Source organism: Sus scrofa, chromosome X (genome assembly GCF_054392235.1).
Source record: "Sus scrofa isolate SSC_HxYL_T2T_F1_AM1 chromosome X, Sscrofa_HxYL_maternal_Yorkshire_Landrace_v2.0, whole genome shotgun sequence".
In the NCBI taxonomy this organism is placed as follows: Eukaryota; Metazoa; Chordata; class Mammalia; order Artiodactyla; family Suidae; genus Sus; species Sus scrofa.
This window is the reverse complement of record NC_139401.1, coordinates 124,502,423-124,519,250: the sequence shown is the minus strand read 5'-3', so window position 1 is coordinate 124,519,250 and position 16,828 is coordinate 124,502,423. Positions and strand designations below refer to the sequence as shown.

The following is a 16,828-nucleotide window of genomic DNA, read 5'->3' as shown; positions in this document are numbered from 1 at the left end:
TTGGGTTTGATCCCTGGCCTGGGAACTTCCACATGCCAGAGGTACTCCAAAAAAAAAAAACCCCAGAAAAACAAAAAAAAGCACTTTTCCTAAACGTACCAATTGGGCCTCTACTTATATGTTAATTTGCGTTTCATGGTAAATTCTTTTCCTGTGGTTACACTTTGTTTCTTTTTTTCTTTTTTTTTTTTTTTTGGGCCACACCCACAGCATGTGGAAGTTCCTGGGCCAGGGACTGAACACCCACCACAACAGTAGACCAAGCTGCTGCGGTGACAATGCCAGATTCTCAACCTGCTGAGCCACCAGGGAGCTCCTGTACTCTGTTTCTTGAAGTCATTGTTGCCTCTGATCAGTATTATTGTTGTTTGTCTTGCACTGTAATCTCACGGACACGATCTGTACCTCAAAGTGACATGCAGATGGGTTCTTTCTGTTCAGGCATTTAACAACAACAAAAAAAGCTTATTTGGAAATTCAGACTTGAGATATTCTTAAACATACAGGAATATTCTCTTGCATAATCACAGTACAGTGATCACAGTTTGTACGTTTCACAATAACGCGATGCTCTCATATTTGCGATCAGTGTTGCAGTTTTGTCAGTTGACTCCCTCATGTCCTTTATATCATTTTCCTCCCTCAGTTCAGGAGCCAGTCTAGAGGGTCGCCTCTTGCATTAAATTGTCAAGTCTCTTTCGTCTCCCGTAAGCTGTAGCATTTCCATAGCCTTTCTTTGTCTTTTATATGATGCTGACATTTTGGAAGAATACAGTCATTTTTAGGGTAAAATGTTCACCATTTTGAGTTTGTCTGACATTATTTCATGATTAGATTAATCTGTGTTTGACCAGCAAGAATACTGCGTAAGTGGAATGCTCTTGCGGCTCAGCGGATTAAGGATCCTGTGTTGTCATGGCAGCAGCTCTGGTTGCTGCTGTGGCCCGGGTTCGATCCCTGGCCAGGAAACGTCCATGTGCTGCAGGCACAGCTAAAAATTAAAAAATAAAGTCATGGTATACATCAAATTAATTTTTAAAAAAGAGAGGAAAAATAATACTGTATAAGTGACATGTCCTTCTGAGGGTATCACATATGGAGGTAGATGAAGTCCACCTGCCTCTTAATGTTGAATTTCTCCACTATAGAGTTACTTTCCCCCCCCTTATAACTGGTAGGAAATTTGTGTGGAGAACATTTAACACCATGCGACTATCTTGCTCCTCATCAAAAATTCCTCAAAGGTTTAGCATCAACTAATGATTCTTGCTTCAACTAATCTTTACTATGGTGGTTGTGAAATGCTGATTTTTCTATATATATATATATATATAATTTTTCTATATATATGTAGTTGTAACTGTTTCAGGCCCACCAATAGGAACAAGAGCACAGATCTTTTTTTTTTTTTTTTTGGCCACACTTGCTCCATGTGGACGTTCCTGAGTCAGGGATTGAACCTGCGCTGCAGTTGTGACCTGCACCACAGCTGTGGCAACGCCAGATCTTTAACCTGCTGGTGCCACAAGGGAACTTCCACAAATCATTTTGAAGAAGTTAGAAAACTGTCCATCAAGAATCCTGCTTGGTATTTACCTATTTATTGGGTCCATGGCGTCCTAGTTTCTAAATTCATTACTGTTCTTGACTATTTTGCTGTTTCAAACTGGCTGCTTTGTCCTTGTGCCATGTCCAAACATTTTTATCACTTCTTGACTTTCTGGCATAAAGATGTTCCAAGCTCGTCTTATTCCCAATCTGCCTCAGTCCTGAGAAGCCTTGGTTTCTTTTTGGGAAATGATACTCGAAAGCAAGATCTGGGCGCTAGGTGTGCTCGTTGCTACTGAAGGGTCTTTGTTTCTAAAGCCATTTGCCACAGAGCTAGGGAGTATATATGCATGTATGTATACATGCCCATATGTTTCCATACATGTCCATGTCAACATGCCTTTACATGCACCTAGTGACATTTGCTAAATTTCTAATGTCTGGTAGGATACATTTTTAACAGATTATATTGATTTCTGTGAGTAAAATAACTGAAAGCGTTGTCCATATGCATAATTTCTCCGTATCGATGTTCCGAATAGCATTTGCTACAAAACTTATGAGGGGAAATGCTTGATGATTTCTATGCTTTGAATACTTTTTCCCCCTCTATTTTTAGCTTGTGAGTGAAGTTGAACTTCTATTAAACCAACAAGCAGAGTTGGCTGATGTAACAGGGAATATAGCTCAAGTAAAACAAAAAATTAAAAAGCTGGAAAACTTAGACGAAAATTCTCAGGTAAGATTACATTTTGGATGTTCACTGTATTTATGGAGTTTAATAGTTACATTTTGATGTTTTTTAGTAGTATAAACCCTTATTAGCATTAGTCTTTCATAGCGACAATCTGTATAATTAGTTCAATAATGTTGGTCTATTTTTTTATTTTATTTTATTTTCCCACTGTACAGCAAGGGGGTCAGGTTATCCTTACATGTATACATTTGCAATTACAGTTTTTCCCCCACCCTTTCTTCTGTTGCAACATGAGTATCTAGACAAAGTTCTCAATGCTATTCAGCAGGATCTCCTTGTAAATCTATTCTAGGTTGTGTCTGATAAGCCCAAGCTCCCGATCCCTCCCACTCCCTCCCCCTCCCATCAGGCAGCCACAAGTCTCTTCTCCAAGTCCATGATTTTCTCTTCTGAGGAGATGTTCATTTGTGCTGGATATAACTGGTCTATTTTCTGTTCGATTCAATGTGGGCCTGAGATGACCCTCCAGATATGTCATGGAGTTGTACCTGTTTCAGGCCCGCCAGTAGGAACAAGAGCATAAATCATTTTCAATAAGCTAGAAAAATATCTATCAGGAATGCCATTTGAAAATGATGGGAATGTCTAAGAACATAATTCCTTAAATACCCACCTTTTTTTTTTTTTTTTGTCTTTTGTCTTTTCAGGGCTGCACCCGCAGCATATGGAGGTTCCCAGGCTAGGGGTCGAATCAGAGCTATAGCCGCCAGCCTACACCACAGCCACAGCAACGCGGGATCCGAGCCTTGTCGGCAACCTACACTGCAGCTCATGGCAATGCTGGATCCTTAGTCCACTGAGCGAGGCCAGGGATCGAGCCCATGTGCTCATGGATACTAGTCGGGTTCATTACCACTGAGCTGCAATGGGAACCCCCCCGTCATTTTTTAAAATGTAATTTTATTGGCGTGTAGTTGACTTACGATGTTGTATTAGTTTCAGGTGTACAGCATAGCGAATCAGTCATACATATAAACATATCCATTCTTTTTTCCCCACATAGGGTATTAACAAACTATTGAGTAGATTGTCCGGTGCTTAAATAGCCAGTATTTGATATATGCAGCTGAACTGAAGACAGGTTCATACAGACAGATCTACTTAGTCTTACTAGCCGGGTGACCTTGGGTAAAATGATGGCTCAGAATCCTTGTCTATAAATGGAAGCTGTAATGACCAATTTCGCAGAGTGACTGTGAGGATTATTTAGATGCTATAGGAAGAACACTCAGCACAGTACCTGGGCTGTGTGGATATTTAGTGAGTACTCACAGGAGCCAGCCATCATTTTTCTGCTGGTCTTAAAGCTTGGACTCACAGCTTTAATACTTGACACATCCTAGCTGGGCTCTCCTGTATGAGAGAGCAAAGCCATGGTTTTTAAGGTGTGTTCTCAGCACACGAGTAGATTTATGGGTGTACTGCAAGCCTCTGAGAACCATATAGAAGAAAGAGAAGGCAGACTGGCTCGGAAACTAGGGAGCTTGGAATATTTCGTGTGTTTTGAATGGTTTTTGGCTTTACTTGTGGTAAAAGACACACAGCGTAAAATTTACCATCTTAACCCTTTTGAAGCATGCAGTTCAGTAGTGGTTGAGTGTGTTCACGTTGCCATGTAACGGATCTCCAGAATTTTTTCATCTTGCACAGCAGTACCACTGAACTGCATGCTTCAAAAGGGTTAGGATGGTAAATGCTATGTTTCAGTCACTGTTCCAGGGGGCAGGGTGCTGGTTGATAGGGTGGAGACTGAGGTCCCTTTTGACAGAGAAGGCCTGTGACGGTCCCTTCCGGTGTGTAAAGTGTGTAGCTGCTGCCTAGATCTAACGGGGTTGCCAAGGCTGAGATGACGTGAAATCCTGAGGCTTTCACTTGGCCCGTGTGTACCCTCATTTGATAGGTGCGGTTTTGTTCTAAATGTGTACACACCAGGAGAAGCAAATCTCATCCACAGTCTGAGAAGGCTGGCTCATTTTCTGTTTCCGTGTCTCGAAGTACGTGAGCGTCTGGCTCCATCACTGCTGTAGCCAGTTCCTCTAACTGTGGGCTCTTTCGCAGCCTGCAGCAGTATGATGTCAAGCCGTATTTTGGGCAGTCCTTCTCCCTGGCTCCACCAATTTGCTTCTTAATTATTTTCTTTCCCCCCCTCTGCTCGGACAGAGATCATACAGTTCTTGTTCGCCTTCTTTCTTAAACTCAGGACCTGTTAGCCAAGGCCCGATTTGTGATAATACATGGACACAGGCTCGCGGCAAGTCACCATTACGCCCTGGATTTGATCTGCCAGAGGTGCAACGAGCTCCGTTACCTTTCCGATATCTTGGTGAACGAGATCAAAGCCAAACGAGTACAGCTCAGCCGGACCTTCAAAATGCATAAACTCCTACAGCAGGTAGCGTCCCGGGACATGGTGCGTTTCATGGTGCCACCCTCCCACCCCCGCCCCGGTTCATTCTCAGAGGTTCTAGAAGGAGGGTCTGGTAGAGCTTTGGAATTGCGTTTGTAAGAAGTTTGAAGGATTGCCTGTGGTTGTGCTTATTTAATCCACCTGCTTTGCAGTGTTCAGAGCAAGTCCAGTGTTCTAAGAGCCTTGGCCTCTGTTCCGAACGTCGAGATGGCGGTGGTGGTGGCTTCCTCTGTATGTTGGTACATGTCCGAAGCCTCTGCTCTGGTGCTCGTTTGCAGTCGGAATGCTTTTAACAGCCCCGGGGGCATTTTGCTAAAGTCTGACACTCATCCCCCATTTCATAGGCCCAGCAACGACAAACGTAAACAGGGATGGGAAGCTCCTCCTTCATGGCTTGTGGGTCTGACCTCTTTGATACTTGGGCGATGAAGAGCGGTGCCAGTCTTGGCAGTGGAATGTAAAATAGGGGTATGGCTTCGAGGCATCCGATCTCAACACGAACAGCTTCATCTGTCTGTCTCCTTCTCTGGCAAGGGAACGTTCACCCTTGCCCTCGGGCAATCATTACGCCTTTATATTGCGTTTGATATTTTGCTGGGAGCTTCATATTTCAGTTATTGATTTGGGGGAAATAGCATGCCGCCGAAGCGCCAGCGTTGCCAGAACGGTCAGGCTCCTGCTGCCGAATGAATTCCTTGTTCTGAAAGAAGCGCAGCGCTTCCCAAGCTCGGCTGTGCGTCAGGAGTACCTGCGGAGCTCTGTGAAAATACAAACCCTGGCTTGGCGCCCAGAGCTGCTCCGGCAGAATGTCTGGGGTAGAACCCAGATGATCTTTGTTTATTTGATTTTTTCAGCTATCTTTATTTTTGAATAGCTCTGAAAGCAGCTCTGACTCACAGAAGCCGGGCTTGGAAAACACTCTCCTAAGGGACAAACATATTTCTTCTTTGATCATTCATGATGTGTGTGTGTGTGTGTGTGTGTGTGTGTGTGTGTGTGTGTGTGTGTGTGTGTGTGTGTGTGAGATTTGCTCACCAGGCTCGCCAGTGCTGTGATGAAGGAGAGTGCCTTCTAGCTAATCAGGAAATAGATAAGTTTCAGTCTAAAGAAGATGCTCAGAAAGCCCTGCAGGACATCGAAAATTTCCTCGAAATGGCTCTACCCTTTATAAATTATGATCCTGAAACCCTACAGTATGAATTTGATGTAATTCTATCTCCTGAACTCAAGGTAAGAGGCATTTGGGGTTAAGTAAACACATTTTTTAAAACTGTAATTGCAGTCATGTTGATAAGAGTCTTTTACTACTTCATGGGTAACTTTCTAGAATGTTGTGGTTACATGGTTCTCTTAAGGATTAGGGGTTATATCAGAGCCATGATTAGGCATCAAAGAATCCAAAGACTTGGAGTTCCCATCGTGGCTCAGCGGTAATGAACCTGACCAGGATCCATGAGGAGGCAGGTTTGATCCCTGGCCTCCCTCAGTGGGTTAAGGATGCAGCGTTGCTGTGAGCTGTGGTATAGGTTGCAGGCGTGGCTCGGATCTGGCGTGGCTGTGGCTGTGGTGTAGGCTGGCAGCTGTAGCTCTGATTCAACCTGTAGCCTGGGAACCTCCATATGCCGCAGGTGTGGCCCTAAAAAGCAACAAACAAACAAACAAAAGAATCCAAAGGCTTACGTTTGCTTTATAACGAAGAGTAATTTCCTTTTTGAGCTCTGACTGCATTATTTTTTTTTTTCCTTTTGGCTGTACCTGTGGGATGCAGAAGTTCCCGGGGCAGGGATGGAACCCAGGCCACAGCTGCGACTAAGCCAGATGAGCACCCAGTTCAACGTGGGATCCTAAACCTGCTGGGCCACAAGGGAACTCCTGACTGCATTGTTTTTAAACTCTTTTCACCAACTAGGAGCTCTCACATATAGATTCTTGTGCATCCTTGGAGAAAGGCCCCAAGTTGTCCTGGAATATGGGGCCCAGGTCAAGAGCACTCTATCCCAAATGCCTTTCCTCTGCGCTGCAGCGACAACCAGCAGCTGCTCTGTGGACACAGGCCTGGCTTTCCTCCTCAGTTTGAGGACGAAGGGATAAAGGAAGGATCTGGGTCTTCTTGGGGCAGGGTGAGCCACAGAAGCTGGTGTTAGCAAGGTCAAGAGCTAGGTTACCCCACCGTGGCTGCCATGAAGCCCTCTCTCTACATTGTGAGAGATGTGGCCATGGCAATAGCCATGTGACTCAGGAAGCCACAAAGCTTAACTCTTAACTGCTTCAGATCATCTAGGATGGCTGGAAGGGTATAGGATCCTTCAGGAGTTCTGAGGAGCCATGGACAGCATGGTGAACTATAGACTGTCCTGCAGGCTAAAATATGGCAAACTCCTGTGACAGTGCTTAACTTGGTGGCCTTCTCATGCTTAGCATGCCTTCCCTTCCAGCCAATGAAGGGTCAGTCACTTTATGCAGTGACGTATTTCGTGATTGCTTGGTAAAAAGTTCTTCTTCAGGTTGGTTTGGTTGAGACCGTCTGGTTTCTGAACCAGGTGAAATGATGCATTATTCTGTTGCCCGTTGCTTTCCTAAATTTCTGCTAGTAATTTATAACTGTATTTTCACCTCTGTATTAATTTTTTGACTGTCGGAGGCAGAGAAATGTAATACGATTTGTAATGACCCCATTTCAGAAGTTATTTCATCAACCCCCTTCTGCAACTTGCAGGCTCAAATGCAGACCATACAACTGAAGCTTGAGAACATCCGAAGTATATTTGAGACCCAACAAGCTGGTTTCAGAAACCTGGCAGATAAGCGTGGGAAGCCAGTTCCATTCGTAGTCCCTGCTTCGGACAGTTTGATCAGATCTAGAGCACCATTTTTTTCATCTAAACAAGGTAAAGTATCTTACAGCCCCCCTTTCAACCTCTTCTCTTCCTGCCATTGTTTACTCTGTGACTTTTGCTGTAAATATGAACTCGTTTTTCAATCTGAGACATTGACATTTTATGGAAGGCAGGAGTCATGATAGAGATGACTGTACAGTAATTAAACACAGTAGTGATACGGGCCAGTACAGGATGATGAAAATCTGGGCTGCATTGTCCAGACCTGCACGGAGTATGAACATTATGCCAGCATCAGACTCACCCTTTTCTGCAGCAGGTGGAGGAAAGCATATAAAGTTGGTACACACATGTGTGCATTTGCCACTTATCTGGATAAACGATCATTTGGTTCTTATAGGCGTCTAGTAAGTGAACAGCTTAGATAATTGAATGGATTGCCTTTTCTAAGTAGGTACAGGTAAATCGAATAATTTCACTGGTAATTAGCTGTTAACAGAATTCATTTACTGGCTTTAATCTCTGTTGACTCATTTTAAACATTTAGCATCCATCCCTCTTTTCTATGTTCTGTGGTGTCGAGTTACTCTAGAAATAAGACGCCTGTGGCCCCAAGGTTTTTCTTGGGCTGCCTCGGAGGCTACTTAGGGGAAAGTAATTTGGTCTTTGGGGCCCTGAGTGAGTGGAACGGGTGAACGTGGGACCAAGTTCCGTCTCTTTGATCTGAGAGAATCAGAGACTTGACTAATGCATGGGAACTGCTTTGAAAATAAGAGAAAGCTTGAGCCAGGTGTAATGAATATAAAAATCCAGCGCAGGGAGTTCCTGTCGTGGCACAGTGGTTAACGAATCCGACTAGGAACCATGAGGTTGCGGGTTCGGTCCCTGCCCTTGCTCAGTGGGTTAACGATCCGGCGTTGCCGTGAGCTGTGGTGTAGGTTGCAGACGCGGCTCGGATCCCGCGTTGCTGTGGCTCTGGACCCCTAGCCTGGGAACCTCCATATGCCGCGGGAGCAGCCCAAGAAATGGCAAAAAGACAAAAAGAAAAAAAAAAAATCCAGCGCAGCGCCAGCATGGATCAGATTAAAATGAGGTGATGAGAGCAGGTAACAAGGCTAAGATGGTAAAAGCTATATAGTGAATAGTTATTAAATATAAAAACATACCCACAAATAAATCTATGAATAACGCAGTACTAAGAAACTACTGGGGAAAAGAATAAAAGGAACAAAAAACCACGTGTTGGATAAAAAACCAACAGCTATGAGACTGAAACTAGCAGGTGATAATTCCTCAGCGGAAGACAGACCCCTGTTAGATTTCTGGCTCCATTTACAGGGTATGTGACCTTGGGCAGTTCACCTAACCTCTTCTGATGCTTTTACCTTGGTTTCCTTGTCTGTAAAATAGGAACAATAAGACCTCCTGACTTCCAGAGTGTTGTTGTGAAGACAAAGTGAAAAAAAAAATTGTAGCATATAAACTAGAGTCTTCCTTCCCTCTGACTCCGGCTTCTTGCTCTGGGGTCCGCCGAAAGCTCAACTCCTCTGATGAAGTTCTGGAAGTGGGGCGCCTTGGCTTGAGGCTCAGGGTTCTGGAGAAACTGCCCCAAGACCCACTCAAGGCCTTAGTCACTAAAAGTACATTTTGTTTTGTGTTGTTTCATTTTTTTTTCTTTCTGATATTCTTATTTAATGGCATTACACTTTTTTTCTGCAGTGGGAGTTGGATACTCTTTCTTTCAAGCATGTAAACTTTTTTCAAAAGGTACCCATCTTTATTACTTTTCGTCAGTACATTTCCTGAGTTTGTGTATGTGTGAAAAACCAGTTTGGCATCTAAACCCAGCAGCGATTCATTCTTGCGTCCTGCCTACGATGCGCTTTCCCCCTTTTCCCCATAATAACCAACCGTTATCCTCTCCGTATTAAAATTACCTTGGAAAATAACTATGTGAGAAGTAGATTATTCTCTTGCATCAAATGACCGCTCTTAAGAAACAAGAACAATAATTGGCAACGGTAAAACATGGCTTGCTTTCATTTTAGCGACTCTGTTTGTTGGGAGTAGCTTGGATTTACCTCCATTTAGAGCTGCCTGATGTGTTCATGAGGAAGAAGGCAGCTTACTGAATACATGACACGGACGGATAAATGATTTTAATCTGCTATCCGTCCTGGTTGCTAAATTAAATCAGAGCATTGTTTACGAGATAAACAGTGTTCCTTTTACCTAACTGGTCTGTGAGTAATGGAGAGTATCACAGTCGGCCCCAAATCTGTCTTCAAGACTTTTAATTGCTAAGCCACATAGCTGAGATTTGGTCAAATCAATAGACGTGTTATTTTTTCATAAAAGAAGTCAAACTGGTTTTTTTGTTGTTGTTTTTGTTCGTTTATTTTGATTAGTTTGCATCAAGTAGAATCTTGTCTCTAGCACAGTGCCTGGCACCTAGCGGGATGTTATCGATACTTGTTGAATTCACATCTAATACAGAGGGAGGTTGGGGTGGAACCTCCCGTGTGAGGGTAGAATGCGGTTTGAGCTCCTCAGTCTCTAGCTCTGCTGTAGTTCTCTTGAACGTCCGCGTCTCTGCGTGTACAGGTTGCCTCCTGAATTTCCTATGGGCCCCTCACACTCAGCATGCCCCAAACTGATGCCATTTCCTCTGCAGACCTTCTCCTCTTCCAGCACCGAGAGTCCTGCCATTGCCCACGCCTGGGCCCTTGGCTCGTCTTTCTCACTCATGCCCCCCGCTCCAGCCAGGCCCGAAAACCCGCTTCTTTCCGGCCCTCAGCCAGCCCTCATTGCCGCTTCCCTAATCCAAGCCAACAGCCAGCTGTTGGCCTCGACAGCAGCCTCCCCGTTTCCCACCCTCCCTTCTCAGATGGCCCCGGTCGTGTTTGGACTTGACACATACTGTTCTCTCTGGAACACGGTTCCCTCCCCTCTCCTTTCTGCCTTTGCGCACTCCTGCGCCCCCAGCACATTTCCTGACTCACTTCCTTCAGGTAACTTTTCCTTCCTGCCTCTCCTCCTCCGCTGCACCCCAGTTTGGTCAGGCATTCATGCCGGGTGGTAACGAGCCTCCCTTTATTTCTCCCCAGCTTGAGTGTAATTGCCTGTTTTCTGTCTCTCTTGCTAGACTGTAAGCTTTGGAAAAGCAGGGACTGTGTACATACAGTTCATGTCTGTATCCCCAGCATCAAACATAGAGCTTAGCAAGGAGTATAGGTGCTCAATGATCGCATGTATATATAACATACAGACACATCATAACATAGATATAAGGTATATGCTGTATATATATTTATATAACACGTGCAACATACATAATATATATAAATGACAATAATTATATATAACAATTATATATATATATACACACATTGTTAAAAGAATGAAGGCATCTACCTTGCTTTTCAGAAAAAGATACATCCCTCCTAAGTTATATATATACTTCTTTTTCACCTCTTAATGTATTTGCAAAGAATTGTTTAGTAAAGCTAATTAGTAAAGCTCCCTAAATTCCCTTTGTAAATAACCTTGGATCTCTGTTTATCAAGGTTCTTTAAAGTGACAGACAGCAGTATCTACTGAGAAACTGATTTTCTGGTAGTTGCCACTAAGTCTAATTTATAGTTATACATTTACCTATACATTATAAAAAGGTGAAGATGCCTATATAAAATAGAGTTTTGAATAAATGGAAGTGAAGGATAAGATGTAGAGAACTTGGCAGCGTCTCTCTTTGAGGGGCCCTGTGGTGGCTCCCACCAAGGGGGGCAAAGGACAAAAATGCGTCCCTTCCATGGAGAGAAGAGGTGTGTGCAGCCTGGGCGGGTAGCACCCTTTGGAGCAGCGCTGAGAATTAGGAACTTCAGCGGCCTAGTCTTCGCCTGGACCACGCTCCGGGCTTTGGAGGAACATCTGGACTCCTTGCTCCTAACGCAGGGGCTCACCCTTGGTCAAGAGAACAGAAAGAGTCATCATTCCACAGGACGAACAGAAGGATGAAAGCCTGGGATTTCGATGAAGCGGTTTTGTTTTGTTTTATTTTGTTTTAGCATTTTAATGTCCTTCAGCAACGTTTGTTTTATATAGTGGTTAGAAAGACGAATTCGGACAGCAGACTCTACAGACTTAGGTGCCGCTTCTGCTTCTTAGATCTTAGTTACTTACTTAGAAAATGGGGGTAGAAGTAGTACTTATCTCTTAGGCTTGATTTGAAGATTAGAAAAGAAAATGCACATGCGGGGCTTATGATAGTGCTCAGCACGTAGTAATTGCCCAAGAAATGTTAGATGCTCGAAGTATTAGTTGAATCGAGATTGTCTTTTCCAGAGCTCTTTTTGACTCAGTCACTGAGCTACAATCTGATGAAATGCTTATGTACAAGAATGAACACTAAATCTCCGAATAATTCTGAGTACTACCGCTTAGCTTCATGTCTGCTTGGCAAGCCAGCAAATGTTCGATGAATGGGTGAATACATAGCAAAATCATGCTCTGTCAGAAGTTAAAGTCATACAGAGAAGGCTAACCTATCATCTGTTATGTATAATGTGATTTAAAAGTGCTGATATAAACAGGTTAAATATTAATATCTCTCTAGTTAACAAACATGCACGTGTTTTTGTGAAAAGCGTTGATTTTCATTCTAGTTTGAAATTCTTCTTTCATATTTTCTCTCCCAGGGAAGAAGACTTGGAGACAAAATCAGAGCAACTTAAAAGTAAATATCATTAATTAATTCAAAAGTGGCTTTATTGCTGCAGTCGCAGAATCAGGGTGGGGCTAAAACCCTATTTTAATTCACTAACGCAATATTGTGCACTTGAAAGCTTATTTAATCTAAGAGAAAAAGCTGCTGCTGCATTGTGTCTAATTGCTGTACTGGCATAGCCCCAGATATATGAGTAGTTTCTCAAATCTTGGCTCAAGTTCAGAATAATTTCTGTCGAACATCTCATACACGTTCTAGCTTCTCTTTTCGCCCTCACCTCAATTAACTTAAACAAGTGTTACGCCTTTCTACAAAAGAAGATTTCTTTCGTGAGTGATTCCAGGGAGTTCCTGTCATGGCTCAGCTGGTTAGGGACCCAGTGTAGTCTCTGTGAGAATGTGGGTTCAATCCCTGGCCTCACTCGGTGGGTTCAGGATCCAGCATTGCCATGCGCTGTGGCACAGGTTGCAGATGGGGCTCAGATCTGGTGTTACCATGGCTGTGGCATAGGCCACAGCTGCAGCTCCAATTCGATCCCTGGCCCAGGAACTTCCATATGCCGCAAGTGGGGCTGTAAAAGGAAAAAAGAAAGTGATTCCAATCCTGCAAGTGTGCAACGCAGACAAAGGACAGGGTCTAATGGACCATTCTCTGGGCTCAAAAAAGACATCTGTTCATTTCTGGATGGATTCACGATTCCTTCTCCGTTATCCATGGTATTCTGGTATCTGCAGAGAGCAGCCTCCTCCTAACTAGAGCACCCTACATTGTGTGTGTGCGTTTGTGACAGTAAATAGGGACAAGAACGTGTCTCCATGAGGCAGTATGGCATAGTGACACAGTGATACAGACTGTACAGCTAGGCTGCCTGGCTTTTTTTTTTTTTTTTTTTTTGGCTACACCCACGGCATGTGGAAGTTCCTGGGCCAGGGATCAAACCCGTACCACAGCCATGACCCGAGCCACAGCAGTGACCATGCTGATCCTTAACCTGCTGTGCCACAAGGAAACTCCTAGACTGCCTGATTTCTAATCCCAGCTCCAGCACTTACTGGCTTTATAACCTTGGGTAAATTCTCTAGAACTCAGTTTCCTTATCTATAAAATGGAGGTAATAATAGAATATCCTCATTGTGGAGTTAGCATAAAGATAAAATAATCTAATATTTATGAAGTACTTTGAATAGTGTGTGGTATAATAACATTCTAAGAGTTTTATACAATTATGAGCAGGCTAGTAAAGGGCCTGTATGGACACATTATGTCTGGTTATGAGGCTGTATAGCCATAGCTTCTGGTTTCAAGGGGGAAAACAGGCCGAATGCCACATCCTATAGTCTTACATGTCTTTTGGTTCTAGTTTCAAGTCGTGGCTGCCTTATTATCCCACTATGTGTATTTATTCATTTCATATCCCCCGGGTGGAAAAATAGGATGCTGTGACTTTATACATTTTCCTGGTGAGGTTTCTAGCTGGTAAACTCACTTCCAAAGTGTACATATTCTTCCAATTCAAGTCAATTTACACATCCTTAGGCTTTTGAAAGTATATATTTCAGACTTTGCGTGTAGCTCAATGGGTTAAGGATCCAGCAGTTGTCATTCCTGCTGCTCAGGTTCAATCCCTGGCCAGGGAGCTTCCACATGCTGTGGCCTGTGGCCAAAAAAACACCCCCAAACAAAAACCCCAAAAAAGTATATATTTCAAAACTTTCTAAACTGGGATTTCAAAAATCTGTTCGGAGTAAACGGCACATACCTATCTGATAAGCAGAGTATGCAGTATTTTCAGTCTTAATTATAGTATTAAAATAATGATAACCCTTGGTACCTCGAGCAGACAGAAACCAAACACACCTTTAAAGAAGGAGCATGATAATGGTGGCTGACCATGGGTTCGACTCTGTTTCGTCACTTACTAGGGAAACTTGGCCCTGTTGCTAAACCTCTCTGAGCCTTAGTTTTCCCATCTGTAAGATGGGGATGGGGATCAGTGTGTCATCACTCGCTGAATTGCCGTGAGGATTAGCTATAATGATGTGTGGTAAGCACCTAGGACTGTGCCTGCACAGTATATAGAAAGCCATCAAAGAATGTTCCCTTCTCCATGTATCAGTGAGAAGTGCCTCGCATTTCGCGGAGATGCTTTTTAGCTGGTAGATCCTGTACTTCATTTGCAGTTGTAGTTGTTATGAAGTAACGCTCCGTTTATTTGGAGGTGAAGCCTTTTGCAAGCTCAGCTGTTCAGTACAGCCAAGAGTCCTGGAACATGCTTCTGAAGAGCAAATAATCATCACAGATTTCATGCAATGGACTCAGTAGGGCAGTCCGAGTCCCGTTGAGTCTGCACAATAAGGCAGTGCTTTAGGATCCGGAAGGTCACTTGCAGCATCAGGTGACATGTGGCGGAGAGCGGAGAAAGATGAAGAGGTCACAGCCCTTTTGAGACGCAATGGACAGTTCTGCACGTCTTATTAGTCCTGGAATGTATCATTCGATTTTATCATATCCTTCATGTTCATGACAATGCCACTGAGTCATTAGGAAAAGGGTCAGTGATATCTGTGTGCCCTTGGTGAAAGAATTCAAGGATTCAGGTTTCCATGATAAAATCAGGGTGAAAAAGCCATTTGGGTTCTTCAGTGAATAAACTTTTTAGTTACCTGGACCATCACCTTTATTTTGTTTGTTTTTATGAATTAACCTCATTTCCCCAAAGCAGCAAAGAAATGAAACATGTTAAGTAACATAAAGTAAATTTTAATGAGTATCTTAATTCTGTCCCCTTTGGCAACTGACATTGTTTTCAAACTCGTACATGTCAAAGTGGTTTCTGAAAAGATCATGATTATAGTGTTATTCTCCCATTTATGTACATAGTTAGCACGTAGAACTTAAATTTGAGCTAGATTTCCCTGAGGAAGAACTGGACGTACATAGATGCTAATGTTACTTTTATTTTCATTTCAGATTGAAGTGGTGCATGATTGTCGGGAGAAGCGAGCTTCTGCTCAGTCCTCCAGTTTGGACAATGACAATAGCTTGGATGTTTTAAAGAAGTATCTTTTATTTATTAACATAAACCCTATACACATCTACCAGTAGGAGGCTCTGATTCAGTGTTCAAGGCAAATGTGCTTAGAATTTTGAATTCACAGAATGGGGTTCTACTGCGAGTCATGAAACGTGCACTAAATGTGTCACAAGTCCTGGATTTGGGCCTGGCCCACCTCCCCTCTGTTTTGGGGGTTTGAAAATTCACTTGACCTTTTTGGAATCTTAGTCTCCTCTTTTATGAAAGAGATGAGAATGAATGGGTCAGTGTTTCAGAAACTGCAGGGGTTATATAGATACACAGTGTGATTTTATAGATGCTAACGGGAATCATTGTTCACTTTTATAATTATTATGTTAATATTTTTATATTTGTTAATTTTTATATTATTAGGTTAATAGTCCACACATAAGAGTATTCACCTTTTGGAGTTCCCGTCTTGGCTCAGGGGTTGGCAAACCCAACTGGTGTCCATGAGGACGTGGGTTCGATCCCTGGCCCTGCTCAGTGGGTTGGGGATCCGGCGTTACTGTGAGCTGTGGTGTAGGTTGCAGACGCGGCTTGGATCCCGCATTGCTATGGCTGTGGTGTAGGCTGGCAACTGCAGCTCTGATTCGACTTCTAGCCTGGGAACTTCCATATGCTGTGGGTGCAGCCCTAAAAAGACAAAAAAGACCAAAAAAATATATTCACCTTTTAAGTTTTAGATCGCAATCTTGAGTAACCAGTGTTTTGGAACAAGTGAAATATATATATATAAAATGTTACATATCATATATGTATACACGCACATTATAATATATACTATATATATACACACACATTCAAAGATTGTTAAATGTTAATGCTTAAAAGTATAAAAGTTAAAAAGCAGCCAAGGATAGAAGTTAAGTTAAACAAGTTACTTATATCAGGGAGTGATATAAGTTGTAAATTGTAAATATGATGTCAATTGGAAATTGCATTGGAAGGAAAATGAATTTTATTTTTAAAAGACAGTAAACAAAACCACTACAGAAACTTAAGTATGATCTATATTTGGGAAAACCAGTATGATAAATCCACAATGTATCTTGGAAAATTCCAGAACATTACTGGGAAAAAAGGAAAAATTGTGCCTGAAATGCTATTATTATTATTTTTTCCCTGAGGCAAGGGGAACTATAGCATAGAAACTGTGCTGTCCAAAAAAATATTCCCCAGATTTTTAGGAATAGATACTATGAGTTTTTAGTAAATTGATTATTATTATTATTATTATTTGTCTTTTGTCTTTTTAGGGCCACTCCTGTGGCATATGGAGGTTCCCAGGCTGGGTGTCCAATTGGAACTATAGCTGCCAGCCTATGCTAGAGCCACAGCAACGCGGGATCCGAGCTGTGTCTGCGACCTGCTCCACAGCTCACGGCAACGCCGGATCCTCAACCCAATGAACGAGGCCAGGGATCGAACCTGAATCCTCATGGATGCTAGTCGGGTTCACTAACCACTGGGCCAT

At 42.9% G+C, this 16,828-nt stretch overlaps 1 protein-coding gene across 27 annotated transcripts in view; it reads left to right on the top strand.

The window, feature by feature from the left end:
- Window positions 1-16,828, top strand: part of MCF2 (MCF.2 cell line derived transforming sequence) — a 98,077-nt gene that overhangs the window by 45,700 nt on the left and 35,549 nt on the right. For 21 of the 27 annotated variants that reach the window (XR_014835172.1, XR_014835170.1, XR_014835173.1 and 18 more), the window contains 7 exons: window positions 2,168-2,287; window positions 4,506-4,697; window positions 5,751-5,942; window positions 7,429-7,600; window positions 9,269-9,316; window positions 12,247-12,284; window positions 15,246-15,334. Coding sequence is in view for 21 of the 27 variants with exons in the window: in XM_021080105.2 (XP_020935764.2) it covers window positions 2,168-2,287; window positions 4,506-4,697; window positions 5,751-5,942; window positions 7,429-7,600; window positions 9,269-9,316; window positions 12,247-12,284; window positions 15,246-15,334 (851 nt within the window). In the remaining 6 variants the exon portion in view is untranslated. The remainder of the gene's footprint in view (window positions 1-2,167; window positions 2,288-4,505; window positions 4,698-5,750; window positions 5,943-7,428; window positions 7,601-9,268; window positions 9,317-12,246; window positions 12,285-15,245; window positions 15,335-16,828) is intronic. The other 6 variants (XM_013986464.3, XM_021080104.2, XM_085007411.1 and 3 more) reach the window with 1 other exon arrangement.